The following is a 22,722-nucleotide window of genomic DNA, read 5'->3' as shown; positions in this document are numbered from 1 at the left end:
GAAATGGCAGAAAAATTTGGTGTGATCGATCCTGAAACGTTCAATGTTCTGTTAATGGGATGCATAAAGGATGAAGAGCTAGGTTTCCTATATACTTTGCAGGTACTGATTGAAGCAATGAACTCTCACACAATACGCTTGATGCTAAGTTCACACCGGCATTGCCTGTTCATTGTGCTAAAATTTGTAACAAGGAATCACCGTGTACTATATTTATTTACTTAAAGAGCACCTTTCATGTCCTCCGGCACATGCGGTTTTATATACCGCTAGAAATCAGACAGTGTGCTGAATTCAGCGCAATATTGGCTTTCCCATTATGTGCCCCGGGGCGAGAGCTATCAGTGCAGTTACCGATATCACTTAGAAGGGCGTTTCTGACAATCTAGCTGGACTGTGAAGAATGCCCATCCTGACAGTACTGTCTGTAGCTCTGTGCTGTCTAAGGGGGCGTTACTTACCGCCCAGCCATGATGCTAACCTGTGAGGAACTGTGAGCACACTGTCGGCTTTCTAGCAGTATATTAAACCACGTGTGCCAGAGAACACTCTTTGAAGAGGACTTTTCTCCACCTCTACTAATTCAAGTTCTTAGCATTCATTGGAACGCTAAACTAGCGATTATATATAGAGACAGATGAACCACATTGACTATAATGGGGTTCATCAGGTGTCCGTTGTTTTGAAACCGGAAGTTGAAAAAGCTGTGCTTGCCAGACTTTTGTTTCCGCTGATTTTAGGTGAACATTGCAATAGAATCTCCAGCACAAATGTGAACATAGCCTTTATTCTTAAAGTACAAGTATAGCTAGTGAATACACACACGTAAACACACAGAAGTGTTTAGTTATTTGAAGCCGATGGGCCACTGCTCCAGTCTTTCCCTAAGCTATTCAACTGCTGTAGCTCCCTATCCTCCTTGACTTAATGAGACCCCAGAGTATAATAATCGGAGGCCCAGGGAAGATGTTTGAAAATAACAAACGCTCATACTCACTATACCGCACCTTTCCTGGGTATCCTCGCTTCATCCTGCTGTCTTCAGCATCTTTGGTCCTCTTCAGACGTCACTGCTGAGACCTGTGATTGGGTCTTAGCAATCACGTGGGGCGTACTGATGTCCTTATGTCACTGAGCCCCATGTGACTGCTGAGGCCTAATCACAGGTCTCAGTTACATGACGGAAGAGCGCCGGAGAGGACGTTGAGCCCAGGAGAGGTGAGTATTTGTATTTATTATTTTCAGTCACCTCCCCTGGGCTGACATCTATTGGAAAGCGGCACTGGTGATATGCCAGGACCCCTTTCCAATAACAGTATTTCCAGTGGTCCCGACTGCTATCATAGTGGTCCCGGGCCTTTGCCATCTCCATCTGGCTGCGGGCCCCATACCCCGACGGGCCCAGACGCAGTCTCACTTCCTGCGACCACGATCGCTACTCCACTGTCTGTTCCTAGTGAGTAGTACTGTTCTGAATGAGTCAGCTCTATACGCTCGGTAGATGGCAGGAGTCTACTCCTGGATGAGAATCGATTCCTTTCACTTCCTTTTCTTGCTTTGCAGATAGTTAGCCCAGCCCCTTAGCCGCATAGTGCCGCCCATTTTTCAACCATACAATTGCTGTCTGAAGTACACAAAATAGTAAGCAGAGCCAAATGTTCCAGCTCACTGAAAGAAGCCAAAATTCCCATCATAAGTTATTGGGTCTCTGCAGTGGAGAGAATAATTAGTGGCTAAAGGACGTGTGGTGATGTCATCAGTTACATGAGTAGGCGGAGCTTAGCAATATCGAGAAGTGACTGATGAACATCAGGGGGCGGAGCTCTGAGCTGTGCTTTTGTTATGTGGGAGAAGAAAGTAATGATGGGTTCAGTAAGATATTCAATGTAAGAGCTGGGAACTTGGTAAATGCAATTGTAGTTTTAGTTCTCTCCTCGCATGTCTGCAATGTTCTCTGATATTTTATTATACTTGCCTGCTCATGCTGGGACTTGTAGTTCTCTCCTCTTGTACCCGTTGCCTATAATATCCCAAAGTAACAGCACACTTGCTTCTGAACACAGAAAGCAACATACAAACTATATAGAATTTTAAGAACAGGCAGCAACCACTAGCCTTACACCAGTGCAGACCGTCTCCCACTCCCCTGTAAGTACAGACAGCTTAGTGCACATTTTTATTAGGAAATCTAGAATTTTCTTTTCTTTCCTAAGAACAATGGTATTGATTGTGATAGCTATTTGTTCAGAAGTTTGTGTCAGATTTTCAGGAACCGTAATATCTGTGACATATATTACCTTCAGAGGAAAACTAGTCACTATCCAGTTTGTGATATATATATATTTTTTTTATATGATATGTTTTAGGTTTGGAGGCAGATGCTGCACATGGGTGTGAAGCCAGATATAAACACATATAACTTGCTTGTTCGTGCCACCAGAGATTGCGGAATTGGAGATGCTACTAAAGCTATAAATTTACTTACGCAGTCCAAGGATCTGGTACCCTTGAGTTTGGATCGAGTCAAAGAGGACCATGGCAGGATATGCAGTGGTGTCAAGAGAAGAATGATAAGTAATAAAGGGATGGAGAAGCAGCAGCTGCTCTTAGACGATTCCTCAAATATTAGGGGTACCGGTGGCACAACTGTGGCTTTAGCAAGCTCACAGGAACTTAGTGAAATGAGTAAAGCTCCCAGTGTGCCCTCTTTAGATGCCACAAATTTGCCAAACCTATTGGATATGGCTATTAATACAGATAACATGGTATCACTTGCAAATGTTGATACCCCATCTGACAAACTGGCACTTATTGGTGACTTAGGAGGCATTCTTCAAAAAATGAAAGAAGACAAAGTGTGTCCTACAATAAAAACGTTCACTCTCTTGGTTGAAGTATTGAAACCAGATGCAAAGTCAGAAAAGGCACTCTTGAACATTATGGATACGTATGGAGTACAACCTGATCTGACGTTTTTTAACACTTTGATCTTGAAGAGGAGTAAGATGATGAATCTGAAGTCCAGTTTGGTAAGTACAATTTTATAGTTTTAAACAGAGCTATGGAGTTGGAGTTGGGACCAATTTGGGCTGGAGTCTGTAAATGGTTATTCTCAATAAAATAATTATATTAAACAATTATTAAAGGGGTTTTCTGGGGAAAAAATGTATGTTTGTTTTTTTGTTTCGTTTTTTTTTTTATAAAAAAAAGGTTTGTGTTTCGAGTGATTTCTGGGTGTCTCTGGGAGCTCCTGGTATCTTCTTCATTTGTTTACATGGTGCAGCTTCCTGCTATGCAGCTTTCACACTAGGTCTCTCTCACCCCACTCCTCCACCCCTCCCATACACCTCCTTCTTGTCTCTCTAGCTATTCCGCCCACTACTAGCCCTTCCCAACCTACTCAGCCCAACCCCAGCCCCCATTATACTTACCTCTCTCCCTTCCAGGCTTCCTCCTGTTGGACGGCCCCAGCGCCGCACCTCCCATGAGGCGACCTGAAGCGAGCGCTTCAGGCGGTGCTATGCCAGGGCCTCAGGGAGGGCGGCATTTTTGCTAACCTAAGCCAGTCCAGGACAAGCTGTCCTGGACTGGCTTAGCACCGAGCGGTGGTTTGGGGAGGCCACTGGAGCAGCGCTGCTCCAGCAGCTTCCCCTCACGCGCAGGCAGAGCGCTGGCAGTCTCCGGGCCTGCTCTCTGCCGGCGAACGGCGCTAATCCCCGCCCCCTCTGCTAAGCCCTGCCCCCTCTGCTAAGCCAAACCCCCCCTGCTAAGCCAAACCCCCCCCTGCTAAGCCAAACCCCCCCTCCGCCCCCTCCCCTGCTGGGGGGGGGGGGCGGCTTTCTGTAGTTCGCCTCGGGTGGCGAAAGGGGAAGGATCACCCCTGGACGGCCCATCTTTCTTTTCTGATACTGCTGGCACATGCTATAGTACCAACTCTGCTCTGCAGCCAACAATCCACCTCTACTGCACAGGTGTGGGAGCTGCTCATAAGCCTGCACAGTAGAGGAGGATTATCAGCTATAGAGCAGTGCTAGGACTATAGCACACACCAGCAGTCACAAAAGAGGGAGAAACCGTCCCACAGGAGGAAGCCTGGAAGGAAGAGAGGCAAGTATGATGGAGTGGATGGGGAGAGTAGTAATGATGTTCCATTTCCAAAAACCGGATAACCAGCAAATGTGGGTAAATATACATCTTTAATTTGTGATTAAGAAAGTAGGCAGGGGAGGGTGTTTAGATTAGTGTAAGGATTCATTTTTATCCCGGACAACCCCTTTGATATTGTAATTAATTAGATGCATCGTTTGTTACTCATGTACTTTCAATTACTGTTTTTTTTTTATTAATGGTTTAGACGATATTTACTGCTTCTTACTAACTGTGGCATTCATGTCAGCCATTTGTGAAAGCGTCACATTCATAGCAAGAGTGAGAGTTGGTCTGTGGGAAAAAATATAGTAGGTGTAGCCAGTGGTTTGGCCTCCCTGCATTTGAATCCTGAAAATGCAACGTAAAATGTTCAAAACCATTCATCAGAGAATGACACTGACCATATGGAGTGCTGGCCATTAGGAATAAATGATTAGAATTTTTCTATTTTATCTTGAAAGTTCCACTTGTTGATGGATCCTTACAATCACTCAGGAACAAGCGAATTATGACAACGATTGGCTGGTGTGAACAGTCTTTTAACACCTTAATAGCTTCCTGCCATAAAAAGACAAATGGAAAAAAGAAAAGACACAGAGTGCCACTAAGTGTAGTATTAACCAATATATGGTGGATGAATATATAGTAATCACCTAGGTAGCCTCTCACCTTTCGGGGTTGTGAGTTCGTTACAACACCCTTGTCAGCATAACATCAATATCCAGATGAGAATGATGGTGGAGCACCTGCAGACATCGGCAAACCGGGAGGATACAGTGGACAAAGGAAGACCAAAGGTCTCAAAACAGGAGATATGCGCTCACGGGGATATATCACGACTCAATCCAAAAATTCTTATCCAAAATCCTTTTATTGAAACAATGGTAAATAAAAAGGCCAGTACGACGCGTTTCGGGCTTTCCCAAGCCCTTTATCAAGTGCAATCAACTCCTCACGTCGGGCCAGGTGCATGGATGACAAATGGCCATCATAAGGCAGATGCTGAGTCTGCAAGAATATCTTTGGCAATATTACTAAGTAACTCCCCTGCTCCTTTAGTCTAACAGCAGTAGGTCAGGCCTCTTGCTAAGAATCAGTTTACTGCCACATCTGTCTTCTCAGTTCAGGCTAAATAGTGCTCAGTGAGTGCTATATAGATAGAATAGATGGCAGTGTCAGTGCTCCTCCTCCATTGGACTTGGTGTCTACATAATTGGAGGGTGTTGTGCGGGCATGAGCCAGAACAGCTCTGCCAGTTACAATAGTCCAATAGCATGTTGTTTTAACCTGTTATTGGGGCTATTATTGATACCCTAGTTGCAGTAGAAGAGTGCAAAATAAAAAGTGTTCCTAAAAACCTAGAAATAGGTTGAATGAATAAAATTAAATAAAAAGTAAGATGCTTTTTTGCCATCTCTTCTCCATTTGCCCAAGATTACACATATTTATAGATTTAATTTTATATCTATCTGGTTGCGTATGTAAATAACATATATATTAAAAACAAACTGCAAATGGTCAGTAATTTATCAATATGGGTTTCCTGTTACGTGTTGTACAAGAGAGCATCAATCACACAGTCCAACAATATGGATGCAACACCTTCAGACACAGGCCAAGTCCTGAAATAACCAAAGAAAACAGGCAGCACTCTAGCGAGGTCATGTACACTTCAAAGAGGGGGTTTCTCATCCCTGAAACGCGTTGTGTGTTTTGAGCTGTTAATGAAAGACCTTTTTTTCACCTGGAAAGCGTGGATCTATACCTCCATTGTTTAGCGTTATTACTCCGTATTTGCAACTACTACAAGATGTATGGCACTCTGCCTGGTAAAGCACACTAGGAATGGGGAAGATATCACTTATGCATTGGAGGGCAGTTCTGAGCAGCAGTTAGGAGTGTTGACCAAAGCCCCATAGGGCAAAAAAATGTCCTTAAAGCCCTCTTTCACTAATTTCCATAAGAATAAAACACAGATTTTCATGGAAATAGAACTGCAAAGGCATCTTTGGAAAATGTGGAAAGAAGCCATCACTGTCCTTTGTTTGATATATGTGGGAAGAATATGCAAATCTGTCTTCCATGATGTAATTAGGAAGTTAGTGCCTCAGTCATGCAGTCCAATATAGGGCGCTCCCTGAGGATGTGCAAGTCTGTCTTCCATGATGTAATAAGGAAGACAGAGACTCAGTCATGCAGCCCAATAGAGGGCGCTCTTCCTTTAACATCATGCCTGACCTTCCCAGAGGCCTTTGTTTGCAATGATGTGGGATTTTTACCAGGTACAGTCTCTCAGCCGAGGACAGCTGTTTCGATGTTATTGCATCTCTTCAGCCCAGCGCTGAGAGGACTGACCTGGGAGAGGCTTCTAGACAGGGTTAGGGGGATATCGTCACTCCATAGGGAGAGACCACCATTTAGGTTTGTGGAGTCCTATTCTTTGTTTGATAGTGATTTTCCTGATTACAGGTGTATGGCCATTTTTAGACTTGCAGATTCTGACACTATGAACTTCATCCCAAAAAAAGGGTAGAACAGAAAACCTACGGCACTGCTTACACAGCTCACTCTGTATAGTCAACCTTTCCCACTATCAAATCTTATCATATAGAAAGTAACAAATGAGATCAATCAAAGGGTAGAAGATTACTGATTTATGAAACTAAAAGAAAAAGTCATTGTTGCCCACAGAAACCTAACACATTGTGGTTTTCATTTTTAACCTTGCCATTAAAAAATAAATGCTTTGCTGTGATTGGTTTCTCTAGGCAACAAACATATTTCTTGCAATACATTTACATCTGCGTTGTCCTGTCTGTCTGTCATAAGGCCATAAGAATGAGGAAAAACAGACCGCAACAGATCCCAAGGGACCCCATTGACTATAATGAGGTTATTGGGTGTCTTTTTTTTTTCCTGAAATCGCCAAAGAAAAAAAAAAAAGTTGGGCTTGCAGGACTTTTTCATTCCTGTGATAAATTCCTATAAACATGTCAACACAGCCTTTATCTCATTAATCCTGCTTTCTTATAGTTACTAACCATCCTATAAAATCCTGCTAGTAATACTGAATCTCATTGTCCTTAATGTAGTCTTTCTGTGAAACGTAAGAGAACCTCTGAACACGCTCACAGCCATATGTGAGAATGTAGATTATTATTATACCAGGTATACAGATAGTCTCTCTTCTCCGAGAGCACACTGGCTGTCATCAATTTATTTATGATGCTCATAATAACCAATCACCTTTACTTCTTGCCAATGGTCACGTGGGGAAAACTGCTGCAACATTGAGACATTTTGTTAGAAAGGTTCTAACAGACTTAGTGCTAAGTATTTTTTTTTATCTCAACATGCTCATTGTCTTAATGTTACTTACAGGACGTGCTGCCTAAAATGGCACAAAGAGGAATTGCCCCAAACATACACACCTTTTGCAATCTCGCCAGGGCATGTGTGAAACAAAAAGATGGTTTGCGGCTCCTAGAAGACATGACGGTATTAACATTCATTTTTCATTTCATTTTTCTCCACATTGTTGATAGAGTTGCAGTTGTAAATTATTTTGCACATTTATATTCGTCACAAAAATATTTTTTGCATATCTGATTGGTGTTCTACAGATTGCTGGATTCCACCCAAATAAAAATGTATACAGCACATTGATTGATGTGGCCACCAAGAGCTTAGACTATGAATACCTGACCAATATTCTGAGGGATATGAGGAACAGAAATGTTGTACCTAATGAAGTGGTGATCCGTCAGCTGGAGTTTGCAGCACAATACCCACCAAACTTTGACAGAGTGAGTAAATGAGGCAATAAAGACCAACAAGTCTAGCCATTTTTTGTTTTTTTATGAGAAAAAAAAAAAAGACAGGTCGAGACTGGAGCATAGTGTACCTAATTCCATTGATCTTTAAGGCCGAGACCCCACGTGGTATAAACGCCTTAGAGAAATCCCCGGCGTTTTACAGGCCCTGTAAAGTGGATGGGATAATATCAAATCACATCCACACATTGCGGAAAAATATGCGCAGCGCACACACAGTGATTTACAAAACCATTGCAGTTTTTGGAGATCACAGCATGTCAATTATACCAACAGAAACAATGGTGGTTTCCCATTAGGTATAATTGATGCAGAAAGTCTGATGGAGACCTCTATGGACTTTCTGTGGAAGCTCTGCGAGTAAAACCACAAAGCATGGCTGCCGTGGTTTTTCCTGCAGTGCGCTACATGGGGCCTTTGCCTAAAGTGGTTTTCCTATACCAAACATTCGGCATATGCATGTTTGACTGTTATATGGAAATTTCATAGAGAAGAATGGAATGAGCACTTGCAGCCTTTTCTCCACTCACAGATACTGCAGGATGGGGCCCCTGACATCCTGATTTTGAAAAGTGGAACAGCATCTATGACACATTTATACCATGTCTTGAATACATCCAACAAGTACATAATAGGAAACCACTTTAAACGCTTATTCCAGTTGTTTCATGGTGTTTGCTAGTAAACCAAGAGCTACTCCGCACAGTATCAAATGAAATTAAAAACTTTTAAATTTTACTACACATTAGAAAACCTCCCCTGGACCCAAGGGCAGAGCATGAAAATTGGACAACAGGCTCCACTGAAAGTGGGTTTTGAGCGAATGTCTTGCTCTCCATTGAGTATTTATTAACCGATCGGACCTGAGGAATGTCTCCCTCTGTGGATGGGATTCACTGGAATCCTATTCACTTTGCAGAGACTGTAAAATGGCGCAGTGTTTATGCCACGTGTGACCCTGGCCTAAAGCTATTTTCCAAGCGAACAATATTGACAACTTATCTTTAGGATAGGTCATAGGGGTCTCAAGTGTTGTTCATCCACCAATCAGCATTGGCTTTTATATACAGATGTATAAGTCTTCAATGGAATACTAAAGTCATAGTTTATTAACAACATTACTGCTTGAAATTACACGACATTGGCGTCACATGAAAGCTGAGAACCATTTTTGTAGGTGATATAAAACAGAAGATACAACCATTAAAAGTGACCAACCCCCTTTGGTAAATGCTTCTACTTTACATGCTGCATTGAGTACATGTGGATGGACAAACTCCCTTGCAATGTTTAGTTTGCGCATGGCTACTGGGAACTTCACAGTGTTATATTACAGAAATGTTCAACCCCCTCCAACAGCAAAAAAAAAAAAAAAAAAAAAGTATATGAAGTGGGAGTTACACTCTAAACAGATCAGGTATTCATTGCATGGTTTCAGACTAAGCCTTGGTTTTTTTCATTCCAGTATAACAGGAAGAATGTGTTTTTAGAGAGGATAGATGGCTTTCGTGGCTACTATAACCGTTGGCTGGAATGGATGGGTGCTGAAGAAACGGAACATCCATGGCAGAAATATCGTACTAAAGCAGACAGCGATTCCAGCACAGAGCAAGTAGTTTAAGCAGATCAGACATTTCACATGTATAAATGTGTATATACTGTAATAGATCATGTATATGGTTGAAGAAAATCTTGTACAGAAATAAATGTTTCACAGAATTTAAATGACGATTAATAAATGTACCTAATTTATGTAACAAAAAAACCCCAAACTGTTCCAGTATAACACATTTCCACTGTACTAGATGTGAGCACACTTGTATTCTCTGACTGTAGCATTATGACGGCATTTGCTGCTTACAAGAAGAGTGCTTAAGAAAAGCACACAAGAATGTTGCAGGGATGCAGCAGACAGCAATGCAGGATCAAGAAGAAACAGGAGGGGGAACCAGATGCCTTAATAATTGGGCATAACAGACCTTCTTGGATACATCTGTAAAAACAAAATTACCTCTGATCAACTGATGAGAGATCTGAATGATCCCACGTTTAATATGCTTATGAAGGAACGTAGCCTTTTTGCCAATCTAAAACTTGCAGTCTGTTCACATATTGATTTTCTCTAGCCATACAGATTCATGTCACAGTGCAGATGAACCCACTAATCTCTTCATACCAGTAATTTCTAGGTGTCTTAATATTCTAGTAAGGGATACCCTAACTAAATTACAAACATGTAGCCATATCAGTATAGATAAAACCTACTTTAACGTAAGAATTCTTCTCTGCGCTGCCTTTCCATAGATATCCCGTTTTTTTTGGTATGCTAAGAGTCTCCAGACACCACATGCTGCTTGAAAGCTCTCCAGCGCCGCCTTTATCTTCTACAGCCATGCTTCTCTGCTGTCTTCCTGTCAATCCTGTGTTTGAGATGTAAATCCGGCGTTGTGCAGTTGGCTCTGCCGTCGGGCAGAACGGAGTGTGCATGTCTTTTCGGCCATTTTACTGTGGCCAGGCGTACTGTTCCTGTAAGCAGCCACGGTAAAATGGCCGAACAGGCATGCGCAGTCAGTTCTGCCCAATGACACATACACCGGATTTACATCCCGAAGACAAGATCTCTGGAAGAAGACAACACATCAGTGAGGCGTGGCTGCAGAAGATGGAGGTGGCGCTGGAAAGTTTTCAAGCAGCACAGGGGACGCCCCCTGTGCTGTCTGGAGATTCATTAGCATACAGAGGAAAAAAAAACAGGATATCTACGGAACAGCGGTGCGGAGAAGAATTCTAAAGGTAGGAAAAGAATAGCCTTTAAGGCTATTACTACGTTGTATTAGTTAAAGGGATTCTAATGATAGAATCCCTTTAAGAAACAAAAAACACATGAGAATTCATTTAAACAGCATCTTTATTTAACACTTAAAAAAAAGAAAGAACTGGTCACAAGACAGCCACAATAAAAGAAAACATTCTTCATCTTAAAAGAATCTGAAAAGAACAAGTGTATTCATCCAGAGCATCCTCTACAACCACAGTGTGTGCATTCAATAATTCGTCCCTGCAACAAAGAAAATAAGTGTCATTCCATGCTTGGATGTTAGAGAATCACACATTATATAGAAGGACCCTAAATCTAGGAAGCGCAGTAAACACATTATAGAGGGAGTCTTCCCTCTATGAGCGAGCATGCATACAGAAATAGCTGTCAGTTACCAAGTAGGACTGCCCACTGGACACTTAGGCTGCCTTCACACAGAGTAATGCCGGCTGCCATTCAAAGCCATACACGCGAGCGCTGCGGAAGGCTCCCGAACACTTCCCATTCACTTCAATGGGAGCGCTCGTAAAGCCAGCGTTACGAGCGCTCCCATTGAAGTGAATGGGAAGTGTTTGGGAGCCTTCCGCAGCATATGCGTGTACGGCTGTGAATGGCAGCCGGCATTACTCCGTGTGAAGGCAGCCTTAGAATGAATAAAGCTGAAAACCTAGCTGCCAATAGGCTTCTATTAGAAAATGTAATCAAAAATGTCAGTGAGGTGACAATCCATCATGAGAGACAAATACATATTCAGAGATTTGTAAGTGAATGTCAGTTTAGTTTAAAAAAAAAAAAAAAAAAAGTGGTGAGAAGGGTATTTTTATTTTATAATATATAAGCTATATTAGTCTGTGCTATTAATTTACTCATTTTATTTTTCTTTTAACCCCTTAGCGACCCTTGACGTAACTGTACGTCATGGGTCGCATGGGGATGTATGGAGCGAGCTCACACGCTGAGCTCGCTCCATACACGGCAGATGCCGGCTGTATAATACAGCCAGGACCTGCCAATAACAGCAGCGGTCGGTGCCCGAGCCGATCGCTGCTGTTAACCCTTTACACACTGCGGTCAAACGCGACCGCAGCGTGTAAACAGCGCAGGCGGCATGGGCGCCGCCATGTTTCCCCGATCGCCGCCCTCCTGAACGTCACATGAGGGCGGTGATCGGTTGCTATGACAGCCGGAAGCCTATTGAAGGCTTCCAGGCTTGTCTCTGCATGAGATCTATTAGACGATGCCAGAGGCATCGTCTAATAGAAGTGCTGCGATTTTCCTATTCACTACAATACTGTAGTATTGCAGTGAATAGTATGAGCGATCAGACCCCCTAGGTTTCAAGGTACCTAAGGGGTCTGATCATAAATGTAACAGAAGAAAAAAAAAAGTTTTTAAAAGTATTAAAAAAAATAAAAAAAATATAAAAGTTCAAATCACCCCCCTTTCCCTAGATTAGCTATAAAAGTAATTAAAGAACATTAAACGTAAACATATTAGGTATCCCCGCGCTCCAAAATGCCCGAACTATTAGAATATTAAAACATTTATCCCGTACTGAGAACGGCGTAGCGGCAAAAAAAATAAAAACAGCCAAAAAGCGTTTTTTTCAACACTTTGCCTCCTATAAAAAATTGAATAAAAAGTGATCAAACCATCAGATCTTTCCCCAAATGGTATCAATAGAAACGTCATCTTGTCCCGCATAAAAAGACACCACAACCAGCTCCATACATGGAAATATGAAGAAGTTACAGGTGTTAGAACATGATGACACAATTTTTTTTTTCTATTTTGCAAAGTTTATCATTTTTTTAAAAGTATCAAAACATTTCAAATACTATATAAATTTGGTATCACCGCGTTTGTACTGACACGTAGAACACAGGTAACATGTCATTTGTACCAAACAGTGAACGCTGTAAAAATTAAACCCATAAGAAAATGGCGCAAATGCATTTTTTCTCCAATTGCACCTCATTCTGAATTTTTTTCCAGCTTCCCAGTACATTGCACAGCATATTGAATGGTGCCATTACAAAGTACAATTTGTCCCGCAAACAATAAGCCATCATGTGACTCTGTGAACTGAAAAATGAAAAAGTTATGGCTCTTGAAATGTGAGGAGGGAAAAACGAAAATGCGAAACCAAAAAATGGCCTGGTCCTTAAGGGGTTAAAGGGTTGAGGTATCCATGGCCTTTTAAAGGGGCTCTATCATTGGGAAAAGTCATTTTTAACTAATCACATCCATGCATAGCCTTTAGAAAGGCTATTCCAAACCTACCTTTAGTATGTAGCTTGCCTCAGTGGTATTTGAATAAGTCCGTTTTTATTGATATGCTAATTAGACTTGGTGCACCATCGTGCACCCCCTTTGCTATTGTTTCCTATGCACAGGCTGATGATGATGATGACTCAGCTTCCTGTTTGCACACACACATAGTAGATAATAGCAGAGACAAGTGCTGCTGGGAACTTCCTGTGCTGGCTGGAAGCTCATTAGCATATGCATAAAAACAGACTTATTCAGAAACAACTGAGACAATCTACATACTAAAGGTAGGTGTGGAATAGACTTTCTAAAGGCTATGCAAGAATGTGATTAGTTCAAAATGACTTTTCAAAACAAGAGAGCCACTTTAAAGAGGTTGTCTGATATTAGAAAAAAAAGTCACCTCTTTCTCCCTAGAAATAGTACCACTCTTGGTCTATAGAACAGAACATTTTTGTAGTCTCAAGACATACCACACAAAAAAAAGCCCTAATGTTGATCTAGTTTGTATATGAGAACTCTTACCACTTCAAGTTTTCCTTTGGGGACGCGACAAATACAATTTGTTCCAAAGTTTGTGTCCCTTGTCTGTATACAACGCAGGCAGCACAAGTTCTCATATCCTTGCTTTTTCCACTTTGCAATAAGATTCTTGTCAGCATACCCTTCCTTGATGCAATAGTCATACAGTTCTAGAAAAACACAGAAACACCATTATGTTTAGCACAACTGCCACCCTGTTTGTCATCTAGCCCACCTATGTCCAGAGTATGACCCCTGCCTCTCAGGGCAGCTCAGGTGATGCCAGGGTACTCAGTCAAAGTCAGTAGGGCCCCTCTTTTCAGATATACAATATTAGAACGGTGCTAATGGCTTTAATCACATCCCTCACTTCAGGAGACACTTCTATAACCAATGTCTGGGTTCTTTAGCACAATTTATCTATTTGAGTGATTTTCACATTTTACAATATACTAAATATTTCACAGGATAAATGTACAATAATTATAAGTCACTTTGCAATATTTATATTGTGAAATAAATTAGGTTACTCTTACAGTTTGATCAGATTGTCCGTGCCCACACGGCAGCACAGCATTTCTCATCATTCCAAGCCAAGAACCACCTACGCAAAAATATGACAAAGTACCTACAAGGCTGTGATCATACCCTGTGCCGCCTATTAAAGGGACTCTATCATTCGATATACCCTTTAACTAAACACTTAACTAACACATGGTGGAATAGCTTTTACAGAGGCTATTGTAGTCCTACCTTTCTTCTTATCTTGCTCTCAGCTGTTTATGGACTAGTTTAGCTTTTTTTTTTTTTTTTGGCGCGTTATGCTAATGAAGTTCAAGGAACACGAGGGGGTGGGGCGTTCCTCCAACTACAGCAGTATGCTTGAGTAGTTCTAAGTAGCTCAATACTCCTTAGAACTAAACATGCGTAATGCGCCTGCACAGTATACTCAGATACACTTGCTGCTGAAGCAGCGAAGATGATGATGATGAGGAGCTGTCATTTGCATAGAAAGGGGTGTGAAAGAAAGGGCCAGAAGGCAGCACGCAGGTTCTGATGCTGCTGTGCTCTGTGAGCTTCATTAGCATAACCCAAAAAGCTAAATAATTAAAAAATTGTCTAGGAGCAAGAAAAGAAGAAAGGTAGGACTAGAATAGCTTTTCTAAAGGTTATTCCACCATACGCTTAGTTAAAGACAAAAAAAAAAAAAAAAAAAAAAAAAGGATACCGTATATACTCGAGTATAAGCCAACCCAAATATAAGCAGAGACTCCTAATTTTACCACAAAAAAACGGGGGAAACTTATTGACTCGAGTATAAGCTGAGGGAGCGAAATCCACCATTGCAGATAAAAAGTCTGGTCATGTGCATTGCAGTTTAGTAACTCCATGGGGATCATAGTAATAGCAGTTAACCCAATCATGTCCCTCACATTAACCCCCTGTGTGCCTCACATAAGAGTTACTGATATGTGGGACATATGAAGGTAATAATTAGGTATCTTCATAATTAAGGTCCTTCATTAGTTGCCTCATGTGTCTCACATATTAGTAACCCTTATATGGGGCACACAGGGGTTAATATGAGGGACGTGATGGGGTTAACTTATTAATGTGAGGCACATGGAGTTACTGAAACTAAATTAGTAACCACAAATGCCTGACATTACTAGGCAGAGTAAAAGGAAAATGTTTGTTTTGGTACCGTGTTAGCCAGTGGTTATGAAATATAAACAAAAACAAAAAAACTTTGCAAGTCTTCAGTAGGTGATACCTTTTTTTAATGGCTAACTCATAATGATGACAGAATATGACGTTTCGAAGCTTCCTCTGAGCTCCTTCTTCAGATATATCTAAAAACACTTTCTAGAGGCTGCATATATATTTATATATACATATATATGTTTTAGATATATCTGAAGAAGGAGCTCAGAGGAAGCTTCGAAACGTCATATTCTGTCATCATTATGAGTTAGCCATTAAAAAAAGGTATCACCTACTGAAGACTTGCAAAGTTTTTTTGTTTTTTTTATAGGCAGAGTAACTAAAGGAAGGTCCCTGTGTGTGTCACATTACTGCAGCTTCCTCTCCTCCATACAACAGACATCTTCCATAAGACACAATGAATCCTGGCCACTCATCTGCAGGGTAGATGCTAAATCCTAGTGTGCTAAAGGACCTCTGATGACGTCATGACCATGTGATCGGACTCTGGTGTGGGCGGAGCTACTAGGATTTAGACTCAACCTTATCTGCAGATGTTACATACCATTGGTTACAGGACCTTTGATGAAATCAGTCACGTGACCTAATGACAAGCCCATCACAGAGCAGTAACACTAAAGGACCTCCCCCTTCCAGTTTTCTGTGCTCCGTGGACCCTGACTCTTATATAAGCCGAGGAGAGCTTTTTCAGCATGAAAAATGTGCTGAAAAAGTCGGCTTATACTCGAGTATATATGGTAAATGAAATGATACACTGCCTTTAAAAGCACAACATGAGCACCGTGCAAGTACCTCTAGAGACATGTTATGTACCCTGCTGGGGTGCATGTATCCCACAGGTTCACAATCTAGGTGTTGGCGTGACATTGTTCAGGTGAGGTCCTACACTAACCTTACTGCTCAAATAGAGACCCTTCCTTTTTTGCATAGTGACAGGTCAGATGATGAATCACAATCCACATGTGAAATAATATGGTCCATTCCTCTAAATAAGGAAGGCAGGAATATGTTTTACATATTTTTTTTTTCAGTGAAACATCTGTTTTGCTGAGAGAATTCATGGTAAAACTATAAGCTGGTCCATGAAGCATTAGCCTAACTGTAGACTGGACTAATTTCTGCTAAGTTCGAGGAACGTAGCTTCAAATTTTGCCTTTCATTTTGCCTTTCATTTAACCAAGTTTATATTGGAATACCACAGTAAAATGAGGAAGAAGGGAAATCGAATAGTTCCCAATATTACAATCAAACAAAATGGGGAGATACAGAATGCTCAGGTGCCAATGGCTTTGAACATTATACTTTATTCTTATATCACCTACAGTTACAAGAGATTTTCCAACGAAACTTAGTGCAGCTGGGCTTTAATCATTGTATTAGAGTCAGGATTCCTCTTAGTTATACCCTTTTGTATGGCACATACTCCAATTTTCTGTTGTTTTGCTTAGTAACTCTCCCCTGCGAATACTATGTAATACTCAGTATTCATAGAGGCCATGTTACAATAAAGAGTCTTACCTCTGCTTATAGCTTTCCTCTTATAGAACAGGTCAAATATATAGCGGGTTTTCTGATGATGGATACGAAAGATTGGCCAAAGAGACTCCACCTTCCTCTTCCCTTCGTGAGGATCAGTCTCAGCTGGTAAATAAACAGAAGTCATGAGGATATACAGCCTATGAAATCTTAATCTTCTAAGCCTCAGTCTATGGTGCAGTATACATGATAACACAACTGGCAGGTATACACAAACAATGCAGGATCATATTAAAGATATTATCCATGTAAATAAATATATATTAATTCATACACATCTGTCTCCAGCGTCCTCCAGCACGATCCGGTCCTGCTGCTCCAGCCTATTATCAAAGTGAAACTGCCCACCATCTGTGACGTCCCGGATCCCTTTCACTGAAGCTGCTGATTGGCCTCAGTGGTCACGTGACCTTTGAGGCCAATCAACAGCCTCAGGAAGAGACCCGAGCTGTCACAGGTAGGCCAATCAGAAACCTCAGCATTCACTTGTGGCTGGGACTTCCACCATATGTCAACTCTCATCTGAGAAGCCCAGACCACACTGGGAGGCACCAGGAAAAGGGGAGTAGGATTTTTTTTTTTCACCGAGGGGCTGATTTAAAAATCGAATGGGTTGTCCATTTTTGCCTGGCCAAACCCTCCAAGTCAATTTCTCATTATAGCACATTGGTACATATAAGATATACATATACATCTTATGCCTGAAATTCTATATTTTGTTTAAAATGTCCTCTTACCTTCCCTCATTTTTTGATCAAGTTCATCAAGTGTTGGTTCAATAAGCTCCCAGCCATCCGGGGGAGGTTTTCTGCTTCTTTTTACTTTAGGCATATCGACAACCTAGATCATAAATCTATATTTAGCTTTTGGACACAGTTCATGTTATAGATATTTACATGATAATATTATATATTTTTTAAAGGTCTTTCTGATTTCGCTGAAGTGTAACCAAGGTGTAATACATGTACTATTACTTTGTCACAACTAGAGTTTTGTACGCTGGTCTCCATCGATCCTGTGCCAGAGGATTCACCTGATACATAGTAAGGGTAGGCTATGTTATAAATCAGTCACATCTTTCGGCGGGCTGTGCATCTACAATGAAATCTACGCCCTTAGCATGCCCACATCATGGGCATGGGTCAGGGTAAAACAATACTTGCAACAATTTTTAAGTAGCGTTTAAAAAAGGTTTGTGATTTTAAACATGAATGTTCAATGTAGCTAATCATATCTGACAAATATTTGTAATGCACTTTTCTCATGGAGACTCAAAACACAGGAAGCATTGTGGCGTAGGGGAGTTAGAGGCTGCCATACAGGCGATCATCCCCAACACCCACAAGGATCAGCTGTCCCCAGGTGAAGGATACATTTAAAGAGGACCTTTCATCAGATCGGGCACATGCAGTTTTATATACTGCTGGAAAGCTGACAGTGCGCTGAATTCAGCGCACTGTCTGCTTTCCCGATCTGTGCCCCGGGTAAAGCGCTATCGGTCCCAGTAAAGTAGGGCTTTACAGTCAGAAGGGCGTTTCTGACACTTAGCCAGGGACGCCCTTCTGCCCAGCAGCGCCTATCGCGCTGTACTGTGGAGCGGAGAGGAACTCCCCCTCCCCTCCTGATAATACTAGTCTATGGACGAGCACTGTACAGCACCGTACAGCACGATAGGCGCTGCTGGGCAGAAACGCCCTTCTGACTGTAAAGCGCTACGGTATTGGGACCGTTAGCACTTTACCCCGGGCACAGATCGGGAAAGCAGTGTGCTGAATTCAGCGCACTGTCAGCTTTCCAGCAGTATATAGAACTGCCTGTGCCCAATCTGATGAAAGGTCCTTTTTAAGGACAACCTTTCACCACCTCCACCAGTTCCAGTTCTTAGCATTTTTTCTGCAGCTCTCACTGTTCCCCAGTAATCAATGCTGTTAGTTTTGGGGCCAAATATGCCATTTAATACTACCAAAAGACTCTAAACACAAGAAAAACACTGAGTGGCACATTGTGTAAAACCGTATAGATAGTAGAATTACACTGCTCGGATGTAAAGGAGATTCCAGAGAGACACGAAGAGGAAGTGTACGAGTTTTACGTTCAAAATGAGTGGCGCGTAACTCCGTGTGAAGGCTCCCTTAGGGTGACTTTAAGAGGATTATACTTTGTGGGGGCACATGGAAAAATGGTTGAGAATGGGCAAAGTCAGCAGAGAAGTGGGTGGAGCTAAATTTGCCGCAGTGCGCATAGACCTCTAGAACAGTTTCCATTTCTCATGCAGCCTTATGGGAAAATTAATTGCCCACCCCTGATCTATATGCAACAATAAAGAAACATAAAAAATAGAGATGAATAGAAATGAATGGAAGCACCTGGCACGGCGACCAGCCGCTGGCAAAGTGTACGTGCCAGGTGCTTCCATTCATTTCTATGGGAGCGTGCTGTTCGGATCGGCTGATCCGAACAGTATTCGCTCATCTCTAATAAAAAACAAATACTGTAAGTACCAGAATAAATACATCTTAATCATCATAACACAACTTGCGCAGCATTTTCAACCTGAATGCATTGAATAAACCAAAAGAAAAAAGGTGATCATATCCTCAAGTGGGATTTTCTGAATACAGTCTTGTCCTAATTATAAGTTAAGATTAAAATAACCAATATTTTTAACACCTAATTATACATGTAACTTTTTTTTATTATATCACTAAACAGGTCACTTATGATGTGTTTAAGAAGAATAGTACAGTAGCTAAATCCTCGTTCTATAAAATATGAACTAATCAATAAATTAATAGGACGTTTTTAAACTGGCCTTTTATCAATTTGTCCCTTCTAGTGGGTGAAATGTAATCTTGTCCATAAGCGCTTACTAGCAATGGCCTTTTGTGTCAGAGAGTATGTACGGTTCGTCGTGGTGTTTAGCTCCACCTGAGTTAATATCTAATTTTTGTTAAAGGTGTATTCCCCTGAACATAATCATATCTATATTAGTAGATAATTAAAAGTTAAGCATTTTTGCAAATATAAGTAATTACAAATTCTGCAAAGTTTCAAAGATTTTCTCTAACTTTCTTAGTGGTGACAGTTTGTTTTCTTGATAGGTTACCAATGGATAAAATAACGAATGCCTGGGATTTGTCAGGAACTTAGTTATGATTTTCTTATTGTAGCTGGGATATCAGGCAGGGACACTAGATGTATGAGAAGATATCCTGGCAACAATAAGGAAATCATGGCGGATTTTCTGTCCTTAGAAAGGTTCTGCATTCATGGTCGTATCCACTGGCAACCAATCAAGACCACAAGACTGTGACCACAAGATATTTAGAGAAAATCTTTATAAAAAAAAAAAAAAAAAAAAAAAAAAAAAAAAACTGCAAAATGTTTACTTATATTTGCAAAAATGTTTACCTTTTAATCATCTACTAATTTAAAGATAGTTATGTTCATGGGAATACCCCTTTAACTTTTCAAATGTCTGGACCAGAAAGATGCAAAAAAAAGTCAATTCTACTTTTTCATTTTCACAATCTTTGGAGAGTCCAGTAGCAGCCACCAGTGCCGATCATATTCACAGGTCACAGAACTAGTTATGTCATCCATTGGCAATCTTGTGCCGCCTTCTAGCATTTCATGGACTTCACTGTCATTGCGAAATGAAAAAAATCCTTGTTTTTATTTCAGTTTCACTACATGGAATTAAAGTGTGGTATTGCTGAGTCCCTTTGATGGGTTCTGCGTCCTGTAACCGACGTTTTAACAAACTCTCCTCCTCATCGTAGTCCTGGTTTGTACAATACATGAACTGAATGTTAAGAATATTTTTCTCAGGGCTCGTTCACATCTGCGCCCCAGGTCTACATTTTGCAGGTTTCCATTTCCTGCCTGAAACTGGGCAGGAAACTGAAACCTGCAGGCATTTTTCATATCCGACACAAAGTCAGACATGCAGGAATTTGTGTCCAGTTAAAAGACGGAAACCTGAGAACGGAGACCAAGGCGCAGGTGTGAACCCAGCGCCACTCCATTTGAAAAGTTGCATGGGTGTTAAGATTTGGCCTGAATATGGCCACTGGAGGGTAGCTCGGAGTTTCACAGTGCCTCCTAAACCATCACATACACCTTTGCCATGAGCAGTGGCAACAAAGTGCCAGTCAGTTTCCACTCCAAAATCTTTCTTGTGGTGGCATACATTTATAAAGTTTTTCCTGTTTTTATACTGTGCAGAAGAGACATCTGAGAAGTAGTAGACCTTTCTCAAACTTGGTAAGATGACCATTTTTATCACTGAAATCTATTATTTTTTTTGAACAAATGAACAGCTATTGAATCATAAAGTAAGCACTCATATCATAACTACATTTTGGACTTTCTCCATTCTCATTGTAATAGATAGCAAAAGGGTGCACAGTTGCTTGTTCATTGTTCCAGTGAAATGACTGAACAACAAAGGAATAGTTCTCTGAAAAGTCTAAGCTTATTACTGCCTCATTCTGTATGATGCTTTCTTTGAGGGGATAGTAGTAGTCAGACTCTGCGGTGGGCAGATACTTCACGATTGACAGAGCTGCTGGTCTGTCATCTGCTCTGCATTCACTGTCTATCCCTGTTCATTCTCAGGTTAAGCCCTAACAAAGCTTTCTCCTCTGTGCTCTCCTGCTTCTAAGCTGTAACATAATAAAATAATACAGTAATAAATCATGGATTATTTGGTAAACATAGACACCACACTTTTAGACCACAGGCTGAACAGATCTGAATTCAAGATTTTCTAATCGCCACTGCAATAGTTACATTTTGAAATATGATCTCGTCGCGATCCCAACTTGAATGTTGGTACAGATGTGGCTAGGAGCATAGCATGCACGTGTCCATTTGTGGGAAATGTTTAAATTAAACGTTTTTTTTTTTCCAGAAACAAGTTTTAAAATTTGGCATTTTCATGGGTAAAATATTAACAAAGATACTCTTGTGACATATCTGGTGAAAGCCCGTACAGTTCTGAGTAGAATGGGGTTTATTTTGTGTCTCTATCTTTTTTCTAGCCTGAGTTATGAGGAGAAATGTAAAGGCAGGCAACACAGAAATTCATACTTTTTCCGAACTTTGAAAATTAAAAAAAAAAAAAAAATCTAGATTTTTTTCCTTCACATTTTACATTCTCTGACACGCTATTACCAAATAACAAAATCTGAAAATAATTAAATATATAGAGGTAAAAATCATTGGTTCACTTGACATGGAATGACCTGTGTGCCACAATCAGTGAAGCGGCACCTATTGCTGGACCTGGTGGAGGCAGTGAAAGATCAGCTAAATCCTTAAAGGGGATTTCCCATAAGGACACACCATGAAGATAGAGGCTATGTCTCCAAGTGCTGGGACCACCACCAGTGAGGAGAATAGAGGGAGTAGTAGTGAACACGTGTGACCTCCCCTCTAGTCACTTCTGTGGGACTGACAAATGGAGCACAATACAGTTATCCATCAGTCCCATAGAGATTAATGGATCATACGACTACACTAGCACCAAGCACAGCCGTCTATTCTCACCTAGGCTGCTCTGTATAAGAGATAAACCAAACCGAACGAACCTTATAAAGCGGCTCATAACAGTGCAGACCCTTTACCAGACAAGGCAGCCGCCTACCTGCTGTAACACCCGACGAGAACTCCGAGCAGTATCACTGCATCAAACTGTCCCGACCAAACTATCCTGCCGGAAGTTGTTTCCCGATTCACTTCCGGCCATGCGCATAATTAGAGCGTCGCCTCCTATTGTGGGCCTTCCATAACTTCCGGTCACTGCCAATTACGTCATAATCAGCCGCAGTTACATATATAGTCCTTTATTTTATCATGTAATGG

At 41.2% G+C, this 22,722-nt stretch overlaps 2 protein-coding genes across 4 annotated transcripts in view; one reads left to right on the top strand and one right to left on the bottom strand.

Moving 5' to 3' along the window:
* PTCD1 (pentatricopeptide repeat domain 1) overlaps window positions 1-22,722 on the top strand; it is a 221,409-nt gene that overhangs the window by 8,689 nt on the left and 189,998 nt on the right. The window contains exons 5-9 of one of the 2 annotated variants that reach the window (XM_075285252.1): window positions 1-102; window positions 2,367-3,029; window positions 7,531-7,647; window positions 7,773-7,955; window positions 9,448-9,633. In XM_075285252.1, the coding sequence (XP_075141353.1) occupies window positions 1-102; window positions 2,367-3,029; window positions 7,531-7,647; window positions 7,773-7,955; window positions 9,448-9,603 (1,221 nt within the window). In that variant the 3' untranslated portion in view covers window positions 9,604-9,633. Of the gene's footprint in view, window positions 103-2,366; window positions 3,030-7,530; window positions 7,648-7,772; window positions 7,956-9,447; window positions 9,683-22,722 lie in introns of those variants that run through there. The other variant, XM_075285251.1, reaches the window with a different exon arrangement.
* BUD31 (BUD31 spliceosome associated protein) lies at window positions 10,873-22,590 on the bottom strand. 2 transcript variants are annotated; one of them, XM_075284563.1, is made up of 5 exons: window positions 22,505-22,590; window positions 17,592-17,694; window positions 16,837-16,959; window positions 13,597-13,763; window positions 10,873-11,040 (listed from the first exon to the last, which is right to left on the bottom strand). In XM_075284563.1, exons 2-5 carry the CDS (start codon window positions 17,683-17,685, stop codon window positions 10,990-10,992), a joined length of 435 nt encoding a protein of 144 aa, XP_075140664.1. In that variant the 5' UTR covers window positions 17,686-17,694; window positions 22,505-22,590; the 3' UTR covers window positions 10,873-10,989. The 2 variants fall into 2 exon arrangements, with proteins under 2 accessions (XP_075140664.1, XP_075140666.1); XM_075284565.1 differs by lacking the exon at window positions 22,505-22,590 and adding an exon at window positions 22,449-22,469.

This window comes from Leptodactylus fuscus, chromosome 8 (assembly GCF_031893055.1).
Source record: "Leptodactylus fuscus isolate aLepFus1 chromosome 8, aLepFus1.hap2, whole genome shotgun sequence".
NCBI lineage: Eukaryota > Metazoa > Chordata > Amphibia > Anura > Leptodactylidae > Leptodactylus > Leptodactylus fuscus.
The sequence above is the reverse complement of the archived record's forward strand: the minus strand, read 5'-3'. Positions and strand labels throughout refer to the sequence as shown.